This window comes from Emys orbicularis, chromosome 4 (assembly GCF_028017835.1).
Source record: "Emys orbicularis isolate rEmyOrb1 chromosome 4, rEmyOrb1.hap1, whole genome shotgun sequence".
Taxonomy (NCBI): Eukaryota; Metazoa; Chordata; order Testudines; family Emydidae; genus Emys; species Emys orbicularis.
This window is the reverse complement of record NC_088686.1, coordinates 9,404,596-9,426,767: the sequence shown is the minus strand read 5'-3', so window position 1 is coordinate 9,426,767 and position 22,172 is coordinate 9,404,596. Positions and strand designations below refer to the sequence as shown.

The 22,172-nt window shown below is 41.4% G+C and overlaps 1 protein-coding gene across 1 annotated transcript in view; it reads left to right on the top strand.

The window, feature by feature from the left end:
- DDHD1 (DDHD domain containing 1) overlaps positions 1–22,172 on the top strand; it is a 109,711-nt gene that overhangs the window by 52,967 nt on the left and 34,572 nt on the right. Inside the window, exons 6-7 of the mRNA XM_065403611.1 lie at positions 16,099–16,205; positions 16,490–16,596. Coding sequence (XP_065259683.1) covers positions 16,099–16,205; positions 16,490–16,596 — 214 coding nt within the window. The remainder of the gene's footprint in view (positions 1–16,098; positions 16,206–16,489; positions 16,597–22,172) is intronic.

Sequence of the window (22,172 nt, the reverse complement as noted above, 5' to 3'; positions counted from 1 at the left end):
CTTTTATTACCCATCCAAACATACAACCGCAATCACACTCTATTTCACTTAGCATTTTTCCTATCACATCTATATTTTATTACCTGTTCATTCTTTAACATAACCATTCTAAAATCATTGGGGCATGACAGACTCCAATAAACCTATTCATACCATTTGTTACATATGAAAAGAAAAGCAAGCAAGATAAAAATACAAGAGTGGTGGGTTAACAGATCTTATTCCTGAGTTCAGGAAAACCGTTGTAACAGCAGCTGTCCTTAATGGTAATCTTATCACTTTAGAACAGACTTTTTGTCTCAGGATGTGCTTCTACAATTAACACAGACCTTGTAAACTGACAGGCATATTTCAATTAGCACAGACTCAGCAGGCTGAGAGGCGTATTTCTTTCTAATGGTCAGGCCAAATCTGGGGTCTGCTCTGAGCCATTCTTTCTCACATTTTCCCATAACATAAATGTATTAATTATTACTTTTATCCAACATCTTCCGTTACAGCTCGGTTTATTGTAGCAGAAGCTCAACTACACCCTGCAGAAGCATAGCTGTACCACCCGTTTACCTCCCCCACATCCCGAGGAGAGAACACCGAGATCCTTTTGCATTTCCCCTTTATTGTAATCATCAGCCCTCCCCATCCCCAGGTGGGCAGTTCTGGTCTCGGTCTCGGCCCAATAATTGCCCTCTAATTTCCCTGCTAAATTCCCTGCTCGTGTTTGTTTACCCTCGTTCATGACCATTGTTTCCATATAAGGGGTTGTTGTTGAGCACTTGGCTATCTCTGTCAGTGAACACCTGTAAGCTTGTCATTTTGGGGTTTTCCTTGTGTCTCTCTGCCGGCACCTACCAGGCAGACTCAATGTAACTCCCCACACAGAGGAGGTAAAGGACATTCTTTTAAACAGCAGAAGGTCTGCTAGACGGTGTACCTACCTGCGCAAATGGAAGAGATTCCATGCATGGTGCCAAAATAAGCAAACGATAGCCACTACTTCTCCTTTACCAATGGTGCTGGATTACATACTGGAACTCAAAAAATCTGATCTCTCGAGCTCGATCAGAGTACACCTCATGGCAATCACAGTGTTCCATCACGATGTGGATGAGTTCTCAATCTTTGTTCACCTTACCACTAAATGCTTCCTCTAGGGTCTTTACCCTGAAACACAAGGCTCTACCCCATCATGGAACCTCAATCTGGTGCTTCAGTGCCTTACGGGGACCATTTTTGAACCATTAGTGATGTGTTCACTTCTCCATCATTCGATGACTGTGGCCTTCCTCGTCGCTATCACATGCACCCGAGGAGTAGTGGCGCTGGGGCCATCATGGCATACCCGCCAGGCCCGGTATTTTTCAACAGCAAAGTTACCCTAAAACCACATCCCCAATTCCTACCTAAAATAGTTTCAGCATTGCATTTGAATCAACCCATCCGTCTCCCACTGTTCTTCCCAAAACCTCATGGGAACAAATGAAAAGCAATGCTTCATATCCTGGACATCCAAAGGGTGCTAGCTTTTTACATTGAAAGGACAAAGTCTTTCAGAAAATCACCAAAGTTATTTCTTTCCATTACGGAACGATCTAAGGGATCTAACGATCATATCCAAACAAAGGCTGTTGAAATAGATCTCCGACAGCATTGATTTTTGCTATCCCCATCAACAACTACAACCCCCATCGGGGACCCACACACACTCCACCAGAGCACTATCTACATCGATAGCTTTCCTCAACAATGTGCCTACTATGGACATCTGCAAAGTAGCAACCTGGGTGTCCACCATATGTTCACACAACATTACTCCATAGAGCAGCACTTGTCATCAGACGCTCTACTGGGACTTGCGGTTCTATCATCTGCCACTATTGCAACTCCTAAGCCCCTTCCTTCCACAGAGAGAACTGCTCTACAGTAACCTTAAGTGGAGCATTCACAGGGAAGCTCCTCGAAGAAGAGGGGGTTTCATTTCTGTATTGAAGCAGGTTCTCTCAGGGTATTTGGGTGGCGATCTACTTCTCTGGTGGAGTGTCCTTGTAGAGACCTCACACCCATGGTTGCCACCTACCACGCCACACTGGAACCCGTACAGTATGTCACCAGACTACAACCCATACTCATTGGAGACCGATCCTGAAAGAAATCTTTCCTGAACCCCTTCTTCTGGCCTTCAAACAACCCCACAACCTCATCATCTGAAGCAAGCTCCTCACAGACCAGGACACACCAACTCAAAGCAGCAGACCCTGCCAGAACAACAGATGCAAAACCTGCAGACGTGTAGCAGTGGAAATAATGATCAACACCCTCCACAACACACCTTTCAAGATCTGTCCCCTACACATGTGGTGTACCTCATCCAGTGCACCGACTGTCCCAATAACAACTATATGGGTAAAACTAGACAATCACTATGCTCTCGAATGAACTCACTCATGAAAATGATAAAAGACAAAAACACCCTATCACCTCTGGGTGAACACTTTTCACAAAACAGTCATTCTATATCTGACTTATTAGTCCTCATCCTCAAAGGAAACCTGCACAACACTTGCAAAAAAAACAAGTCTGGGAGCTTAAATTCATAACTTTGCTAGACTTCAAAAATCTTAGGCTAGGTCTCCACTGGCAATTGAACGACACAACTTTTGTCTTTCAGAGGTGTTAACCCCTCCCCCCCCGAAAGACAAAAGTTTTGCCGCGACAAGTGCAGGTATGAATGGTGCACTCCTGCCAACAAAGCTAACCCCTCTCGTTGAGGGTGAAAGTTTTTTGTTGGCAGGAGAGCCAACATAGAGCAGCTACACTACACAACTTTTAGCTAAAAGCTGTGTAGTGTACTGTAGACAAAGCCATAGTCTTAATAAAGACATTGGATTTATGTCTTTGTTACAACAATTTGTAACCCACTAAGCGTCCTTTTTGTCCTGTGACTGGAGGGGTGCTAATAGGCCACTTCATCTTGAATGGTCCCTTACAATATGTGCTAACTACTTAGGCTGAACTAATCTGTTCAATCTTGTATTTGTCTGTGACACTGAGTACCTTTCCCACACTTGAAGAAGAGCTCTGTGTAGCTCGAAAGCTTGTCTCTCTCACTAATGGAAGTTGGTCCAATAAAATAAATTACCTAACCCACATTGTCTCTCTAAAATCCTCTGACTGACACAGCTACAATAACACTGCATGATGATAAAGTCTGTCTGTCCTGGACAATATGCAATTAAAGGGTCGCTTAATCTTTTTTCCCGTAGATTCAAATTTATCAATGGGGGATTATCAGATATGTTCCAGGGAAAAGATTTAAAAACAAACAAACAAAGTAGTGACTTCTTCAAGAAATATCTGCCACACCAGCATGACAGTTGATTTCACAAACTATATTAGCAGCACAATGCACTTTTGTGCTGATACTTTTGCACAAATAGAGAAATAAACAAAATAAGTCACCTTGGTTTGTGCTCCATTAGAAACACGAGGGTAGGGAAAATCAGATATTGCCCACTGGAAAAACACAGAATGGACAGGAAATATTTTTAAGGCTCTCCAGATTTTAAAGACCAAAACAGGGGGTGTGGTGGGGGTAGAGGGGAAATAGTTCAGTGTCCTTTCCTTTTAAATACGTATGGTTTAATAAGGAATCTGTGTCTGCAGCCATACTCAATGCATACTTTAGGGAGAAATCAGGCCCCGTAGATCAGCATAGAGGATTGGACCTCCATGTGCTGATCTTCCCTTTCTGGATGGAATGGGGAGCTCATCAGCCTCCATGGCACCATCCATCGCCAGACCTGGTGAAGGCCTCTCTGTAGAGTTTGGGAGAGGGTGCAGGGAAGGAGCGGGCAGGTCAGTGGCCAGGCCTTTAAGGGAGTGTAAACATGCACTGTCTCTTTCTCTCCAGCCCTGCAGAAAATCACTAGAGTGTGCCCTGGCCTAGAGTACTGCACTAGAGTACCCTCCTATGGGTTTGACCTTTGTGGGGGGTGATCTGGGCATAAGCATAAACTGTAACTTTTGCCTGTATCTGGTGTGCCTCTCTATGAATCTCATATTTTTATTTCCAAGTCATGTACAATCTACACCTCTGCTCATGGCCAAAAAAAAATTCAGCCTTGCTGCATAGATTTTTTTTTTAATTTCCGTTTTAAAAATTTCACAGTTCTCACACTGACCCAGTTGGAGGACATTTTAACTGTAGATTATGGATGGGCTAGTGACCTGGCCCAAGGCTCCTGTAGTGTGCTCTATCTTCAAATCACTGGCTCTGACAGAAATCACCATTGGTTAGGTGGTGGTCATTGCAAAGGTCAAAACAAAATTCTACTTTATGAAGTATGGTTTTAAACTTTATCTGTTAATTGCATAAAAATATGGAGTGCAATCTCATTGTTATTTGTGAGGTGCTCAGATACATTGCTGATGGGAGTCTTCCTGTAAGTAGATAGGATCTATAGATCTATCAGTGGAATCCAGTTCCAGATGAAATAGACTTCTGAAGGATGTGGCATGATGTATCTGTTAACTTTGTTTCCTCACTGTAGTATTTAAACACATTTCCTATCTAAATGTAGCTTGGCAACTGGCGCAAGCTGTTCCTGTCAAAGCTGATATTAGCTACAAAACTAATCTTAAGAAGGGACAGTACTTCCTGCTCAGCTAGAACAATTATTCACCTTACTTAACATAAACAAAATATTGCACTGTTCTGTCTGGATAGCATAGCAGAGTGGATCATTATTGCTTACGGAGGAAAATGTCATAGGTTTCTAATCTCAGATAGATGAGTATTGGCATAGTTCAGTGGTTCTCAAATTGTGGGTCAGGACCCCAAAGTGGTTCGCGACCCCTGGGGCCGCCAGGGCTGGCGTTAGACTTGCTGGGGCCCAAGCCCAAGCCCGAGATCTTCAGTCCTGGCCAGCTGGGCTCAGGTTACAGGCCCCCTGCCCAGAACTGAAGCCGTTGGGCTTCAGCTTTGGCTGGCTTGTCCACCCAAGGTGGTGGAACTCTGGCTTTTGGCCCCCTCAAGTGGGTGGGCTCAGGCTTTGCTACCCACTCCTGGGGTCATGTAGTAATTTTTGTTGTCAGAAGGGGGTCACGGTGCAATGAAGTTTGAGAACCGCTGGCATAGTTTATTTTATTGGTTATTTTGATTTGCAGTCTAACGCAGCATTACAATGTAAGAATGGAAAGACGTTCTTCAGTACTGTCTTTCTGGAAAATGCATCCCACCTGGTTTTGGATCTCCCAGCATTCCCTGTGACCCAACCTTACTATTTTGGGGATTTTAATCTTGAACAATCCTAAATGAAGAAAATGCATCTCTGATATCCTGTTAATTTGCCTACATGCTTTTTGGGGCCTCTTTGGATGGATATTTTTGAGTTTTGTTCTTTTAGATTAATGCCTGTTCATAGTGTTCAGTTTTGTTGAAACAGACAATGATTCTTACTCTTCTAAAGCATTATTTTTCCTTGGGCATACTAGTTGGCATTTTTTTCTTAGTTGAAGTGTTGTTTTCTGTCCATATTTCTAATCTCTCTAGGTTACCTTCATTCCTGAATTTAACTTTCTCAAAGTTTTGCTGGCCTTTTTTGTCTATGCTCGGAAATTTTACTGAAATAGCTATTCCAGAATACATTTTCTGGAATTGTTATTTTGGTAAATGTCCAAGTGTAGATAGCGGTTAATTACTTAGATCCAAGGGATATCTTGCACCTCATATATGTTTCTTCTATCCTTGGAACAACTTGAATGCATTAAGGGTGCTGTTGCAGTTTTAAGTTTTCCTTTTACCTATTTGACTCTGTTTTGATAGACAGTAGTCTGGCTTTGATAAGGACACAGCTAACTGCCTATTTATAGTTTGTCATTGGTGGCTACGCTTAAATTTTCATCTTTAACTGAGGAATTCAAATGGCTAATGCTGTTTTAACATTCTCAACTGGGGATTGTCTTGCAGGGTAAATGAAGTGAAACGTTCAGTACTTTAGCTTTACTAGAGCTTAGCAGGATCTAATTGGCAGCAAAGAGGAAAAAAATGATAGCAGTTGAATAAAGCCTCTTAACATAACTAATAATTCTGTTCAGCTTAGAATGTCTACTGCAGCTGGTACTGAACAGTGTTTCCCACAATTTTAAATGCTTTCGTAAAATTTTGCATTGTGGATTTTATTTTATAGACATCTAATGCATAACTCCATGTATTAAATCAAGAATGAGCAGGTTACATATATTTTCCCATTAAATTTTAGCCACATAAGTTCAATTTATCCTGCACTGTCAGTTTGTGTCCACTATTGAAAAGTACTCTTTATCTGCTGTATGAGAGGAACCTAATGTACTACGCTAAGAATCTCCGAGGTGGCATTGAAGCAAACTTACTTGATTAAAAAAAAATTAGGTAATGGGTAGGGCTCAAACTTTTTGGTAAGTGGAGCTTTCTGTGCAAAATCTGCTTTTTAATGTTTTGATTTTGAAACAGCTGCCAAAAAGTGAAAAATTACTCCTGGTCTGTAATTTAATTTCTCATAATGAAAACATCTGTTAATCTGGACTCCACTTCTGGGAAGAGTGTATATTAAGGATAATTTCCCCGAGTGGGGGGAACAAGAACTAGATATGTTAGAATTTTATATGCAAATATGGGATGCATCTTAGATGGTAAATCCTGATGTCTTAGTTATCAAGAGACCAAAATACCTATGGGGAGAAAAATTACTAATAAAAAAAACCTAATAAATGTAAAACTGGATATAGTCAACTTCAGCTCTCCCTTTGTTTCCAGTTGTGGACTGAATGCCTGTAATGCTGTCACTTGGAGAGCTACAGTTCAGTCCCTTGTGGAAGCCTGCCAACAGAAAATTCCAGGATGCCTTGGAAGGTCACTTGAATAGGATTCAGATTGTACTCTCTGCACCAGATGAACCAAGTCCTCCAGATTCACTTGTAGTGCTTAGTGAATAGAAGCTTTTCTGGAAATTACAAGTTGATTAGGTCTTAAAATATCTGTATTGCTGAAGTCTTATGCCTTCAGGTTTCAGGATGTTGAATTTCATCTCTGCAAATTGAGGTGGTTGAGTGGCCTGTTAGTGAAGGAGACTTTTAAAGACTGGTGGGATCAAAGATGTTCGTGTTGCCACTTTTATCATTCTGAAAATTACTTGGACCTATCAAAAACCCTATGTCTCCAGCAAAGTAAATGCTTATTGATGTGTCAGCTAAAAAGACTTTTTTGGAATCCCTTCCATTAAAAAATCATTGAAAATTGCATCTGGCAACCAGTAAAGAATTCTTCAGGTGGTAGAACAAGAACTAGAAAAGTAGTTCACCTGAGTCTTTATAACAAGTTTATTTTTATTGGTAGTAGTATTTATTGTTTGTATTGTGGTAGTGCCTAGAGTCCACGCCCCCAACTGTGCCAGTCACTGTACAGGCATATTACAAACAGGCAGCTCCTGCCCCCAAGAACTTACAATCTAAGTGTAAGATGAGAGAACAGGTGGATACAACAATCAGGAGGAGGGAGCACAAGGTCACAGAGACTATTGTGATCATCATGTTGTCCTCCCTTCCTGTACCCTATCCTGAATCTGCTCCTCACAAAAGCCACCCTTTCTTATGGCTCCTCCCAGGTATTAAAATAGTATACTTCTTCCAGCTGTGGATGAAAGAGCAGCACTTGGGGAGGCAAAGAGTATGTCCACCCTGCAGTTGGGAGTGAGCCTTCCAGACTGGGTAGACAGACTTGTGCTAGCTCTGCTTGAGTAACTGTGCCTAAAATAGCAGTGTGGACATTTTGGTACAGAAGGTAGGTTGGACTAGCTGCCTGAGTCCAAGCTCCCTGGGTCTTAGCTCAGGTGGCTAGCCCAAGCTGCTGCCCTTCCTGGAATGTCCACATTGCTGATTTTAGCGTGCAAACTCCAGTGGCGCTAGCTGCGATTCTGTCTACCTGGGCTAGGTGGCACACTCAGCTGCAGTGTAGACATACCCCAAAGAACCAGGTTTCAGAGTGGTAGCCATGTTAGTCTGTATCGTGTTCATCTGTATCAGCAAAAACAATGGGGAGTCCTTGTGGCACCTTAGAGACTAACACATTTATTTTAAAGACCCAGTTATTTCACCTGGCTGGCCTTTCTACCCTTCCTTTCTCCACCAGACAGTCAGCCAGATGGTGGAAAACAAAATCCAGAAAAGTAGAAGTCGAAGGAATGTGTTGGGCCTATGGTGATTATCTCCCCTCCCACAGAAACACCTCCACAAGACTTCCTTAATTTGAGTCCTTTTATGACAGTTCCATTTATACTTCTTTGGGAATGACTTACTGGTTTTGCTGTTCTAGCCATACATTTATATACGGGTTCCCTTCTGAAAAAAAATAGAAGAATTTATGATCCTCAATAGATGAAGCTTTCTCTAAACCCCTTGCATTAATATGCGTGAACAACATCCTACAAAGGGTGTATTATTCCCAATTTACAGATTAGTAAAATGAAGTATTGAGAGCTTAATTTATCCCTGTCACCATCTGGCAGAGCAAGGAATACAACTTTAGTCTTCTGACTCCCAGTCCTGTGTGTAAGAGACCATTCTTTCATTGCCCTGTCTGTTAAGTTTTTAAGAGACCAGACTAGTCTCTGGGAAATTGACTGCTGTGTTAATATTTTCTGATCTTGAGAGAGTTGGGTTAAGGACCCATTTATTCTCTCAGTTATGGATAATCTCAGATTGAAGCACTAGCAGAGAAGAGTAGACACTAATGACTCTGAATAATGTTTTCAGCTCTTCAGACACTATACTTTTTCTATGTTATCAGCTATTAAATTGAATCTGTAAACTTGCTATACTAACTATGAAGCTAATTTGCTTGCAAGCTTTCCAGTTCTCAGTGTTGTATTGAACCTTCCTTATATTGATTGTGAATAAGCTTAGTAATGCAATGTAATGAAAGAGAAAGTCATAGTGATAACGGTAAAGATTTTTTAAGTCTCTAATGCACATCAGCTAAATTAAGGGATCATAATTTCATTATTTTAGTCACAGAAATAAAGGCAGCAGAATGAAAGTGCACTGTAATTTTATTCATGACATGTCCCAAAACATTTATTTTCAATACACCATTCTATAATAAATAAATAAATTAATGGAGACATCCTATTCTCCTAGAACTGGAAGGGACTGTGAAAGGTCATCGAGTCCAGCCCCCTGCCTTCACTAGCAGGACCAAGTACTGATTTTGCCCCAGATCCCTAAGTGGCCCCCTCAAGGATTGAACTCACAACCCTGGGTTTAGCAGGCCAATGCTCAAACCACTGAGCTATCCCTCCCTCCAATTTTATATACATAAAATTATACCTGTGTAACAAAATGTCTCTTAAGGTCTGCATTGCATCCATTTTTAATATTCTTTTGTCTTTTTATATAAATCCTAAAATAACAGAACTACAGTCACTTGCACTAATTTGATTTACAAGAAGGCTATCCCTTTAATATGATCAAAATTTCAGTAACCAGATCATCTGTAATTGGGAGAAGACAAATTTCCACTTGTTGTTGTGGATCAGTTTTTATCACTTCAGTCGGGTATTATTAATTCAGTCACTTGCTACAGAGAAGTGTTATCTAATAACACGGGGAGGGATAGCTCAGTGGTTTGAGCATTGGCCTGCTAAACCCAGGATTGGTGAGTTCAATCCTTGAGGGGGCCACTTAGGGATCTGGGGCAAAATCAGTACTTGGTCCTGCTAGTGAAGGCAGGGGGCTGGACTCGATGACCTTTCACGGTCCCTTCCAGTTCTAGGAGAATAGGATGTCTCCATTAATAAAAATAAATAAAATAAAGTAGCTTAAAATTCTTAAGTAAATTGAACCAGAGGGAGCACAAAGAAGCCTTATGATAAAAGGGCTATCCCCAAAAGTTATTCATATGTTAATTTTATAAACCCTGTGTTATGCATCCTGATGTACACCCCTGACTATTTGTAAGGAAACTCAAACGGATTTTTATTTTGGTCAAAATTAAAGGGAAGCCACTGTATATTGATGTTTGTGCAGATGAGCCCTTTATCCATTGGACCCTTGCGTTGATTGCATAAGCTGTTTGCTAAGTGGTTTCAATGTATGAGAGAACTGTATGGCCAGAAGAAACCTTATGTGACACTGCTGCTGTGGGATAGTGGGAGTAGGGACCGAGTCCAATTGCAGGACCTTTTGATTCCCTGTAGATGTGACTGTATTTGCCCTGGTATTGTAAACATTGAGATGGATACCACAGGAATGCTTACTGGGTGAGAAAAAATAATAAAACAGTATTTGTAAGTTGACTTGCAATATTTTTAGTGACTTATGAATGTGTTTAGTCAGACAAATATGTCCAGTGTATAATCTGACTGGAAAATACTTAAACCCATTTTGAGGAACTTGATTGTAATATGATTTGAAATGTGGAGAGTGGAAATTAAAAAAATAACCAACTAGAAATTCAGGATACTCTTATACAAAATGAGAGATTTGAGGAAGTCATAAAATAAATAGATTGTAGTTTTGCTTTGATTTTGTCAGTTTTTCATATTCTTTCTGTAAATATTTTCTTAAAACTGACAGGATATTGTTGTACCCTCTTTGTTTATCATTCCTACATGTTAAACCCAACTCTTCTACAGTGACTGAGGGACTGGCCCTCATTACCCAGAATGAGAGTTAGGTGGACCACTGACTTATGATGATTTCAGATGTGCATAAATCCTATCGACTTTCAATGAGAATTAGGCTCCAAAGTCTCTGAAGGCATGTCTACACTACATCTGCTACTGTAGCACTGTAGTGTAGACCCTTCCTACATCAACAGAAGGTTTTTTTCATCAATGTAGTTAATCAGTTTCTCCAAGATGCAGTAGCTAGGTCGATGGAAGAATTCTTCTGCCAACCCACCTGTGTCTACCCTGGGGGTTAAGTCGACCTAACTATGGAGTTCAGGGCATGGAATTTTTCACAGCCCTGAAGTGACCTAGCTAGGTTGATTTAGTCTTTAAATGTAGACCAGGCCTAAGTCTCTTTTGAAAATGGGACTTAGTTGCTTTTGTAAATTTTACCTTTAATCCATTGTGATAAAAGGTTTGGACTTGTGCTACTAGCGACTGGGCAATGTCTCCAGAGTCTTAAGGTGGTTTTAATAAAAAAATCCGGAAATAAATATCAAACTAGAAAATGTGCTTGGTTGGTGTCCCTGAGAAAAATGAAAAAAAAGTAATAGTGTGTGGGTGTTGGATTTTTTTGGTGAACTGCTGATAATTTATTTATTTTTATATTTATTTAATGGAGATGTCCTGTCTCCTAGAACTGGAAGGGACCTTGAAAGGTCATCGAGTCCAGCCCCCTGCCTTCACTAGCAGGACCAAGTACTGATTTTGCCCCAGATCCCTAAGTGGCCCCCTCAAGGATTGAACTCACAACCCTGGGTTTAGCAGGCCAAAGCTCAAACCACTGAGCTATCCCTCCCCCCTAGAGTTGCTAAGGTGGACTGCTTCTCCAAATTTGGATGATTGTTTGTTTGTAATGGAGACTAACCAGGAAATCCTCTTCATCAGCTTGCCCAAGGGTGGTTTTAGTAATATGCCAAACCCTTCCAAACAGGAATAGAATCCTGCGCACAACCTGGGCCTCTGGGAACTCAGTATTCCATGACGTGAAGGTTCCAATTTGCCTAGACTATACCCCATTGCTTCTGAAAAGAAAGAAGAGATCCACGGATACTGAGATGAGATTGACTTTTGTGGTCCCATAATCTTCCAAGCTTTGGGTGAATTTTATCAGACAACTAAACATCTTTAAAAACCCAACAAAGGTTAGTAACTTAATTGATAGAAAGAAGGCTGCAGTATCTGACGACATATCATCCCAATCTTAAAGGACTCTGATGTACTGTTTCGGTTAATACTTTATTCCTGGTTATAATTTGTATTGTTTTTTATATTTACAACTTCCACCGTTGTATGAATCCTTTACCTTCTCCGGCTACTGTTAGGACCCAGTTATTTCACAAAGGTGTTTCTCTGCTATCCTAACTTCTTGTACTTATTGTGTGGAATTCTGTGCATTCTGCATGTCTGGTGCTTCTGTGCTTTTACCAGTTGTTTGAAGCTAGGAACTGATAGGATGCAATCTGTTTAATATTGATGTTAGTAGTACGCCACAAACTGTTCTCTTTCTCAGAAGAGGCAAGAACTTCTCTAGTCTCTGCCTAAGGAGTGTTAGTATTTCCAAGAACTTCTCTTTAGATTTTAAAGTTTTTAACTTTTCCTGTGTCTTGTGCTATATGGCGAACTTATTTTATTCAGTCAAGTGTATTTTCTTTTGTTTTGCTACGCATGTGGCTCGCTAAGGGTGGTGTTATAAATATATTTACCAAATTTCCTGCATTAACTTCTTGATAATCTCTAAAATGGAGATTCTGTGGGAGTAAAGTTAGGCTCTCAAATGAGTTTCTCTGGAACCATCTTGTAAGAAATGGCATAGTAGATTCTTTACTTGCCAGCATTAGGTCAGTTTGTGGTTGAGGTGTTTGTATTGTTCTGTGTGGTCATTCTGTATCTCCTCCTTTCTCCTTCCCTTAAGGATGTCCCCAGGAAATCTGAGGATTTTCTTTCTTCTGCTGCTCTATTTACCCCCACCACATTATTCGTTTGGCCTCATATCTAGGGTTGCCAGGCGTCCGGTTTACGACTGGAACGCCCGGTCAAAAGGGGAGCCTGGCGGCTCAGATCAGCACAGCCGACCGGGCAGCTTAAAGTCCAGTTGGTGGCGCAGCGGAGCTAAGGAAGCAGCCGGGGTAGTGGCAAAACTGCAACTGGCACATTTTCCCACCAGTAGCAGTTGTCCGGCTCATAGGTGCAGGGGCAGCCATGGGGGCTCCACGCACTGCCCCCACCACGAGAGCTCTGGCCCCTCCAGAGGGAGATGCCAGCAGTTTCTGCCCTCCTCCACAGGGAGCCTGCCTTAGCCCTACTGCGCTGCCTACTGGGAGCCGCCTGAGGTAAGCGCCACCCAACTGGAGCCCACACCCTGAACCCCCTCCCACATCCCAACCCCCTGCCCTAGCCCTGAGACCCTTCTGGCACCCTAACCCCCACCCCACCCCCAGCCCAGAGCCCACCCCCGCCCCAGCTGGAGCCTGAACCCCATCCCGCATCCAAACCCCCTGCCCCAGCCCAGAGCCCCCTCCCACACCCAAACTCCCTCCCAAAGCCCACACCCTGAACCCCCTCCCATATCCCAACCCCCTGCCCTAGCCCTGAGACCCTTCCGGCACCCTAACCCCCACCCCCCCCCAGCCCAGAGCCCACCCCCGCCCCAGCTGGAGCCTGAACCCCATCCCGCATCCAAACCCCCTGCCCCAGCCCAGAGCCCCCTCCCACACCCTAACTCCCTCCCCAAGCCCGCACCCAAACCCCTGCCCCAGCCCTGAGCCCCCTCCCACACCCAAACTCCCTCCCAAAGCCCACACCCTGCACCCCCTCCCGCATCCCAACCCCCTGCCCCACCCCAGAGCCCACATCCCTAGCCAGAGCCTGAACCACCTCCCACATCCCAATCCAGAGCCCCCTCCCGCATCCCAACCCCCTGCCCCACCCCAGAGCCCACATCCCTAGCCAGAGCCTGAACCACCTCCCACATCCCAATCCAGAGCCCCCTCCCGCATCCCAACCCCCTGCCCCACCCCAGAGCCTGAACCACCTCCCACATCCCAACCCAGAGCCCCCTCCCGCACCCGGAACCCCTCATTTCTGGCCCCATCCCAGAGCCCATACCCCCGGCCGGAGCCCGAACCCCAATCTCCTGTCCCTACCCGGTGAAAGTGAGTGAGGGTGGGGGAGAGCGAGCGATGGAGGGAGGGGGGAATGGAGTGAGTGGGGGCGGGGCCTTGGAGAAGAGGCGGGGCAGGGGTGTTCAGTTTTGTGCAATTAGAAAGTTGGCAACCCTACTCATATCCGAGACATCCTTCTGAGGAAGACTAATGGGGCTTCCTTCAGAGCCAGTCAGTACCACTTCTTTATCCTTTGAATGAACTTTCTTGCTGAGTAGACTTCTCCATTTCCTTCTCTTGTGGGCTGAGCATGCTGCTGTACCTCTTAATCATTTACCATCCCATAGGTCTGGGGATCAAGAGGCTAGGAGTACAACCAAACCCAGATAAGCACTCACAAACATCACCTACTTTCTCCTCACAACCTCCCAGTGAGAGAGGAGAGTATGATTCGTATTTTAGAAGTGGGGAAACTAAAACAGAGACATAGAAGTGACTTGCCCAAAGCCACCTCGAATCTCTCCATCAAATTCAGTGAGCTTTGAATAAGGCAGCGTATAGTGAATGAGTGCCAGAGCTGGGGTAGAACTTGGGATTACCTGGTTTCCTGCTGCATGTTCGTTCCACTAGATGCAGTTGCTTCTAACACCACAAGTGCAGCTTACCCATAAATCTGTAGGCATGCCTGCAAAGCAGAGCTGTACAATGGGAGTTTGTCACTTGTGTCCAGGGTAGACAATATATGTACACCAGAGAACCTAAGGAGGAGAAAAATCTCACACCAGCTTCCACCAGTTCATCTGAACCAGTATTTCCTGTGTGGGAACCCTAGTGTAGACAGGATTCCAGCCACTTCCAGCTTTCTCACCTTTAGTTAATTGATATGGTGATTTAAAAAGAAAGAAGGGGGGAAAAAACCTGGAAACTGACAGACTTCTCTACACTAGCTTCAATACCAATGGGATGTTTTTCCTAAAATTGCCTAGCTGAAGGCAAGTCTATAATAATGATACTACTCCAGCTAAAGGCACTAAAAGGAGTTTGCTTTTAAAAGAAATATGCATGTTGGAGCACTGGATTAAGTCTCATTTCCTCTTTTCGCAACAAACTCGAATGCCTGTAATTGGGGAATAAACAGTCATTTTGGAAATGGCTCTTCTTAGCTCAGGACTACTGCCTTTTTAAAACCAATTTTTGTGTGTGTTTACAAGTTTTTTTAAAAAGGAACACCATCAACATAAGTCACACTTCTTTCTGAAAATTGTTACCTGCTAGTGTTGTCAGGAACACCCAAGATTACTGTAACTGAAAGAGAGTAGAGAAAAACATAACTTCCTTTACTTAAGTTTGTTTACTTTGTGCGTTATATAGCATTTTTATATATTTTTACTGTCGTCTTTTTATAGGTGGTTAGCCAGCTTCCCTTGTTTTTTGAGAGTCTTTCACACAGCAGCAGAGGAGGGAGACTTTCCTTAAAAAAAAAAAAAAAAAAAAAAAGATTATAAAAGCCCTAAAAATGACAGTGAGTCAAACATATTCAGTACTTGAAAATACTTTATTTTTTTTTTTTAATTAACGAAATTCAAATAAGCCCCATGAATGCCTGTGCTCCAATGTGCTTTAAAAAAAGAAAAGAAAGCTTTAAAGGACAGTTAGTTTATTTGCAGCCATTGCCACCAGTTTGAATACTAATAAACGCTCCTGTTGCTTGCTTTGAGGCCTTTCAAGCCTTCCGACCTCTCCCTTGGTTGCCATCTCACTTCTAAAGCAACAGTCTAACTCTTTGGGCTACATGTAGTCAAACTGATCATTGTTTTCATGGTCATATTTTAAAAATCTAGATTAGCTGCTTTATGTACAAGACGAATCACTTGGGTGAAATCCAGAGCCCATTGAAATCAATAGCATGGACTTCAGTTGAGGCCAGGATTTCACCACTAGGCCTGATTCAAAACCCATTGAAGTTAATGGGAAGACTCCCTTTGACTTTAATGGGTTTTGGGTCACGCCTTTAATATAATTCAATAGCAATTTCAAAGACTTTATCTCTTGGTTAATTAATACACAAAGTTTTCCATTATATGAGAATTCAGTACCTTAGTACAGTACATTTTAAGGTCACATGGTATTTAGAAGCAACAGTAAGCATGATATTTTTATTAATGTGTACTGTAATAATTGAAAAGTAACAGAAGTTCGATTTGTGTACATAAGGTAACTTTTAATTTGAAATATTGTAATTTTATTTGATGCAACTTGAAACTTAGCTAACATAACAATTTTAATTCTTTTAGGATGCGAGATACTGCAAGAAAAATAGAAGAGAAGTACTTTTGCAATCTTGCAACACATGTTGAGTTTCTGCCTGTTGAATGGAGATCAAAACTTGCTCTTGATGGAGGTACAGTCACTGAAAATACAATTTTTAGGCATGCAGAAGAATTAACAAAATAGTGATTTATATTGGAAAGTTCTTCTCTTTGGGACAAATATGGGAAAAGTGGACACCTAGGTTGACTTGAAGAGTTAATTTTAGTACTTAACTCCTTTTAGATGCATCATTAATCATAATTTTGTAATTCTGTTCTCAGAATTATGTAGCCATATTCTGGATTTTTTCCACATTTTATTCATCAATATACCTTGTAAGACTTTGAATCTAACACTTGAGTCTCTTTTTTCTAGACACTGTTGATTCCATTACTCCTGATAAAGTACGTGGTTTAAGGGATATGTTGAACAGCAGTGCAATGGATATAATGTATTATACAAGTCCTCTCTATAGAGATGAAGTAAGTGTATTTTTTGTATTTTGCTCTAGAGCAAGGCAAATAATGGCTGAAATGAAACTGCACTTCAGAATTTAAACAAAATTTTACACCCTCTTCTAAAAAGGGAAGGCTCATCCTGGGGTGTCTATGAACTATAAAAAACGTGTTAAATATGGTGGTCTTTGTGTTCAGTTCAGTTAATATTAATAGCTCCCAGATTTTTGCTAGGTCCTGTGCAACACAAATGGGTTTCTGTCCTAGAGTGTGGAATGCAGTTTCATTCATGGTGCAACACTGTGGTAGCAAAACAATAAAGGGAGGGTGGTAAGGATGGGTTCCAGCAATAAGATTGTGGCATCTCAGCACTGGCTCTTGCACTGTGTGGTAAGGCAGAAACCTTGATGCATTTTTTTGTAGGTGTCATTTTTGTAGGTGTTCAGTTGCTTTGAATATCTTCAAACTAGATATTCAGTTGTTTTACAAAAGAAGCTACTAGTTAGACTTACAAAAGGCCTGTATTATGGCAAAATCATTTATATTATAAGTTCTTTCACAGTGTGCTGTGGTCTGTGATGGGGCAATGTAGGATTTCAGTGACAAACATGATAGTACTACCTGAAGGGGGTTCCAAAGAGGATGGAGCTCGGCTGTTCTCAGTGGTGGCAGATGACCGAACAAGGACCAAAGGTCTCAAGTTGCAGTATGGGAGGTCTAGGTTGGATATTAGGAAAAACTATTTCACTAGGAGGGTGGTGAAGCACTGGAATGGGTTACCTAGGGAAGTTTTTAAGGCCCAGCTTGACAAAGCCCTGGCTGGGATGATTTAGTTAGGGTTGATCCTGCTTTGAGCAGGCGGATGGACTAGATGACCTCCTGAGGTCTCTTCCAACCCTAATCGTCTATGATTCTATGAGTACTACAAAAAGTTGTCAGTATGGTAAAGACAAACATCTAAATAATTTTAAAAAATTCCAAACCTTGTAATATGCGGAGTGTGGTTTATATTATATATCCCAATAACAGTACTGAACTTTGTATCTGACCATTTTTAATCAACACCATTTATGTGCTGTTTGCTTCTGTCTGATTTAGCTTTTTAGTATTAGAACATATACGTTCTTTTCTTCGTCCCATGAAAAGAGTCAGAAAGGTAATCAGTTGTCACTTGTCTGTGTTGAAATGTCTTTTATTTTAAACCACTGTTAACAAAAACATTTTGGGGAGAAAAATTTCTGTACTTTATGCATTCTCATGTTGAGCTGTGCCGTAGGCTATATCATTAGGCACTTAAGAACGTAGCTTCTTGATTGATTCTTTTTATATTTAAAGTATTTTTTTTAAGAAATTGTGTAGCTCTCTTAATTTTTTAACAGATTTAAAATTTTTATTAAAGCTAATGTTAAAAAAAATTATACAATACATAGGTTGGGAAAGGAGTGTTTTTACATCTGCGTATAGGGCTTAGATTACCCACAAATATAAAGTTAGTTTTTAAAAGTCATATGATACATAGAGTACATAATCAGCAATAATCCAAATTTAGGTGAATAGATTTAACAATACAGTTTAGATATTAGAATCCTAATACTCGGGTACATCACTCAGGAAAAGTTGTACAGAGATTTGGTTGTGGAAAGCAAAATATATCAATGAGTGGAGATTGTCCCGCAGTAATTGAGAATTAGGTTGGTTGTCCATTTAGAAAATATAATCCATGGGGAAAGTATTTGTTACTTTCCTGACTTATTACACTGCACTTTACCTGTAATGACAGGAAAGATTCTTGTGTTTTAGTTCCTTCTCATCCTTTTAGCTCGTTTTCAGTAAGCTTGTGATGCATGTTATCAAGCAGAGCACCTTGTTGAAAGAACTGTATTTTGGCAAATGTTTTGCTATATTGCTGTTTTGTGATATCTTGTTCAGAGCACTTATTCTAACTTAAATTAGCCTCCTTGCTATATTGTATTCATTTGGACACTTCCTGCTTGGAATTAGCATTCCTGTTTGCCGATAACATTGAGCAGTTTCTCTTCAAGCAGCTCACGCTTCTAATGTTTTTCATCCAAATATCTCAAAGTACTTTACAAGCAACTAATTAAACCTCATTATGCCCCTGTGAGGTAGATTAAGCAATGAGTAGGGATCAGTTCAGCCATATCTGCGGAGGAATGCAGCAGCTATTCTACCTAGCAATTCTACATCATAATTTAGAACAGAGTAGAACTAGTGTAACCATGGGCAGCAGGTTTGTATAATTTTTGGTGGTGCCCAAGTGGATCTGTCCTATCCATAGGATGGACCGGGGCAACCGCCCCGGGCCCCGCGCTTTGGGGTGCCCCGCGCTTCAGGCGGACGCGGGATCCAGGGTGGCCTGGGGGGTTAGCGGGCTGCCTGGCGCCGACAGCAGCGAGCAACCCTGCTCTGCCCCGCTTCTTCCCACCCCGCCCCCACTCCACCTCTTCCCCAAAGCCCCTGCCCCGAGCAATGCCGGGAGCCAGCGAGGTGGAGCGGAGTGGGCTGGGGCCAGGTCACTCGCTGCTGCCAGCGCCAGGCCCCTCTCTAAGTCCCCAGGCTGCCCTGGATCCTGTGACCCCCTGAAGCACAAGGCAGGGGTAGGCACCACCATGTTGTGCGACGAACACTTGACAAAATTACTGGACTTAGTGACGGACATTGGGGGGGGGTATTATGTCATTCAATCATTCAACCCATAAAATAGCACACTTTTTGCCACATTGAAAAAAAACAAAACAGTAACCTAGCTAATAATAATAATAATAATAAATTCAACTCATACAATTAATGAAAAATGTGTGTATACTGTATATGAGATTATTACATGAGAAATGAAAATGAGCTTGCTTTGGGATTTTACAAGGCACTTATATCATTTAAACACATTTGGTACCTTGAGGAATGATAACACTTCTTGCAAATCACATAAATAGGGAACCCATGGTCCCCTTCCCTCACCCCATTGCAAAGGCACAGGGGTTATTGCTGGCTGCAGAAAACCATATGGGCAAAACATATGGAAAAAAGAGGATCAATTTATACAGAGGGCTGAAGGGGACTCCCATAGTGCATTAATTAACACTTAATAAATACATCAAAATTAAATACATTACAGAGATAAGAGCCTGTAATGACAGACTTTACTTCATGAGAAGCTCCAGAGAAAGAAGACCCAGAGGGAGTAATGGTAGGGGCAATCCTAGGGAGACCAAAGGGGCTGGTAGAGGGAGCAGACAGAGAACAAGGGTAGAGGCAGAGTCACTGCAGGGTTGACCCAGTCTTCTGCCTCTCCCCTGTGGGTGGAAACACTGATCACTATCACTATAGGAGGGAACAATAGAATGGAATACCCAGAAGAGTGAATGACTTGAGGACAATTTCCTGAAGGGACCCTTACCCTTAAAGAGCTTTTCTGTCTCTGACATTTACATTTCTACACAGGGTGGTTTGGCCCACAGAAATAAAAATCTGCACATCTTCCATGTGGTTTTGGACCAATGGAAAAAAATAGGTATAATTTAAGTATTTATTTTAAGTGACTTTTAAAATTGCCTATAAAACCGAGTTAAAATAAATGAGCTTATGAACAACCAGAAAATATACTTCTCAAGTGAAAAAACTACAAATGGACTTCTTTGCAAAGAAATTGTAAGTGTTCTTACAGGAAAAGCCACAAACTGTCTGGAAAGGAAGAGTAGATTGAATTACTTGCCGCAGTGAAATTAAATATCCAGAGAATTGCTGTGCCTGTGATCATGATGACTGGGGCTTGCTCACCTGTGACTCCCCCTCCCCATGCTGTGGAGGCACAGCCAGGCAGGTCTGCATCTGCAAGCAGGCGCCCTGCCTCAGGCTGAAGCCTGCACTGCCACAATGTCACTGTTATTGGTACCCAAGCTAGTTAGATTAAAGCTAGCTTGGGTATGTCTATATGTGCTCCACACACATACCTACCTACCTACCCACTCACCCACCCACAAATTGCCCTATAAACATACCCTCAGTCCCAATCAGGAAGCAGCACACACACACACTGCTAATGTAGAGGGATTGCTGTGCTGAATACTATGACAACATGGCAGAAGACCTCCACCTCCAACATTAGTTGGCATTTGTCTGTAACACAGTGGCAGAACTCCAAAAGTTGCTTCTGATTTTAACTGGATAGTTGGCTGGTATGAATAAGTCATGTAGCATATTATTCACATATATTAATGTTTTAAATTAGGTAGAAAATAGTGGGAAACGATGATAAAATTTGTTGTGATATGCAGGTATCTCCTACATATATGTGAACAGTCATCACTTACCTTAATACTCTCCTCTTTGGTGTCCATTTATGGTAGTGTAACTTTGTGTGAAGATGATTTCAATGGGTTTCTAAGTTTCACAACCATGTAACAGTAGCTTTGTGTTTCTTTAATAATAAACGGTTTTGCAGAGATTAAAAAGACTAATTGACACAATATAAATTTAACATTTTGTCACCTATCTTCTCTTATTAAATGCTCATTTCAGTGATCTGCACTATACTTAAACTTTCCACGCTCATTGTAATCTGTACATTATTTATATGTATTTTCTTGGCAGAAAATGTCCTCTGAATACAGTATAAATAGTAATTTGCACATTTCATTCAGGGATATCTAAATGTTTTCTCTATATTAAGCCTTGCAACACTTACCCACAGTTGGTAGGAGCTGCATATGGATCACTTTGTCCACTAATGAAATGCAGCCACTGCTAGGATGGAATGCTGCAGCTATTTAACAAAAACATAAAGCAACATTTCACAATAGCATAGGACAGGAAGTAAAAAATACTATAACCAGTTGAAACTACAGAAGAACTGAACAAATTAAAATTTGGCCAGGATATCATGATTAACAACTCTATTCTAACAGAACATTTCATGAAACCTCCATTTGACTACATTTGTGTTATGTTTCAAAGAAACAGTGTCCCCTATCACTATATTAGGCATTGGTTAAGTATTTAAGGAAATGTGCCACCTACTGACAGATGACCAGCTCTGCTTCTGGAGCTGCTAAGTGTTTCTTGAAGGTCTCCCGTCTGGCCATTCCAGCCTGTATTTAGTGAGATCTGAGGAACGATGACTGCAGACTATATAGAAAAGGAAGATAATGTGCTTTACTAGGCCAATTAATAAACTAAAATGCACAGACTGCGTATCAAGGAGATTCCTTGTGCAAGTATTCCCTAGTCTTCCTTGAAATTACTTGATATTTTCATAATATCTAAATATTCAGTAATAATTATTTAATAGCTATACTCTTGCAATTTTGAACAAAGAAAAAATTTACCAACTTTTGCATTATTAATATCTTGCAAATTACTGTATTAAAACCCTGTTTACAAAGATGCAGTGGTTTGGCACAAGTCTTGACAGGCCTCATATCTAATATTATTTTTTTAACATCCTTTCATATTTTAAAAGGTTATTCAAATGAAGATTAAGTGTTATCAATATTTCAGAGTATGGACCTGAATGGGAGAAACTTCTGTTATTTTTGGAACTTGAAACCTCAAGTAGTCAGGAAATATTTCCAAACTACATCACA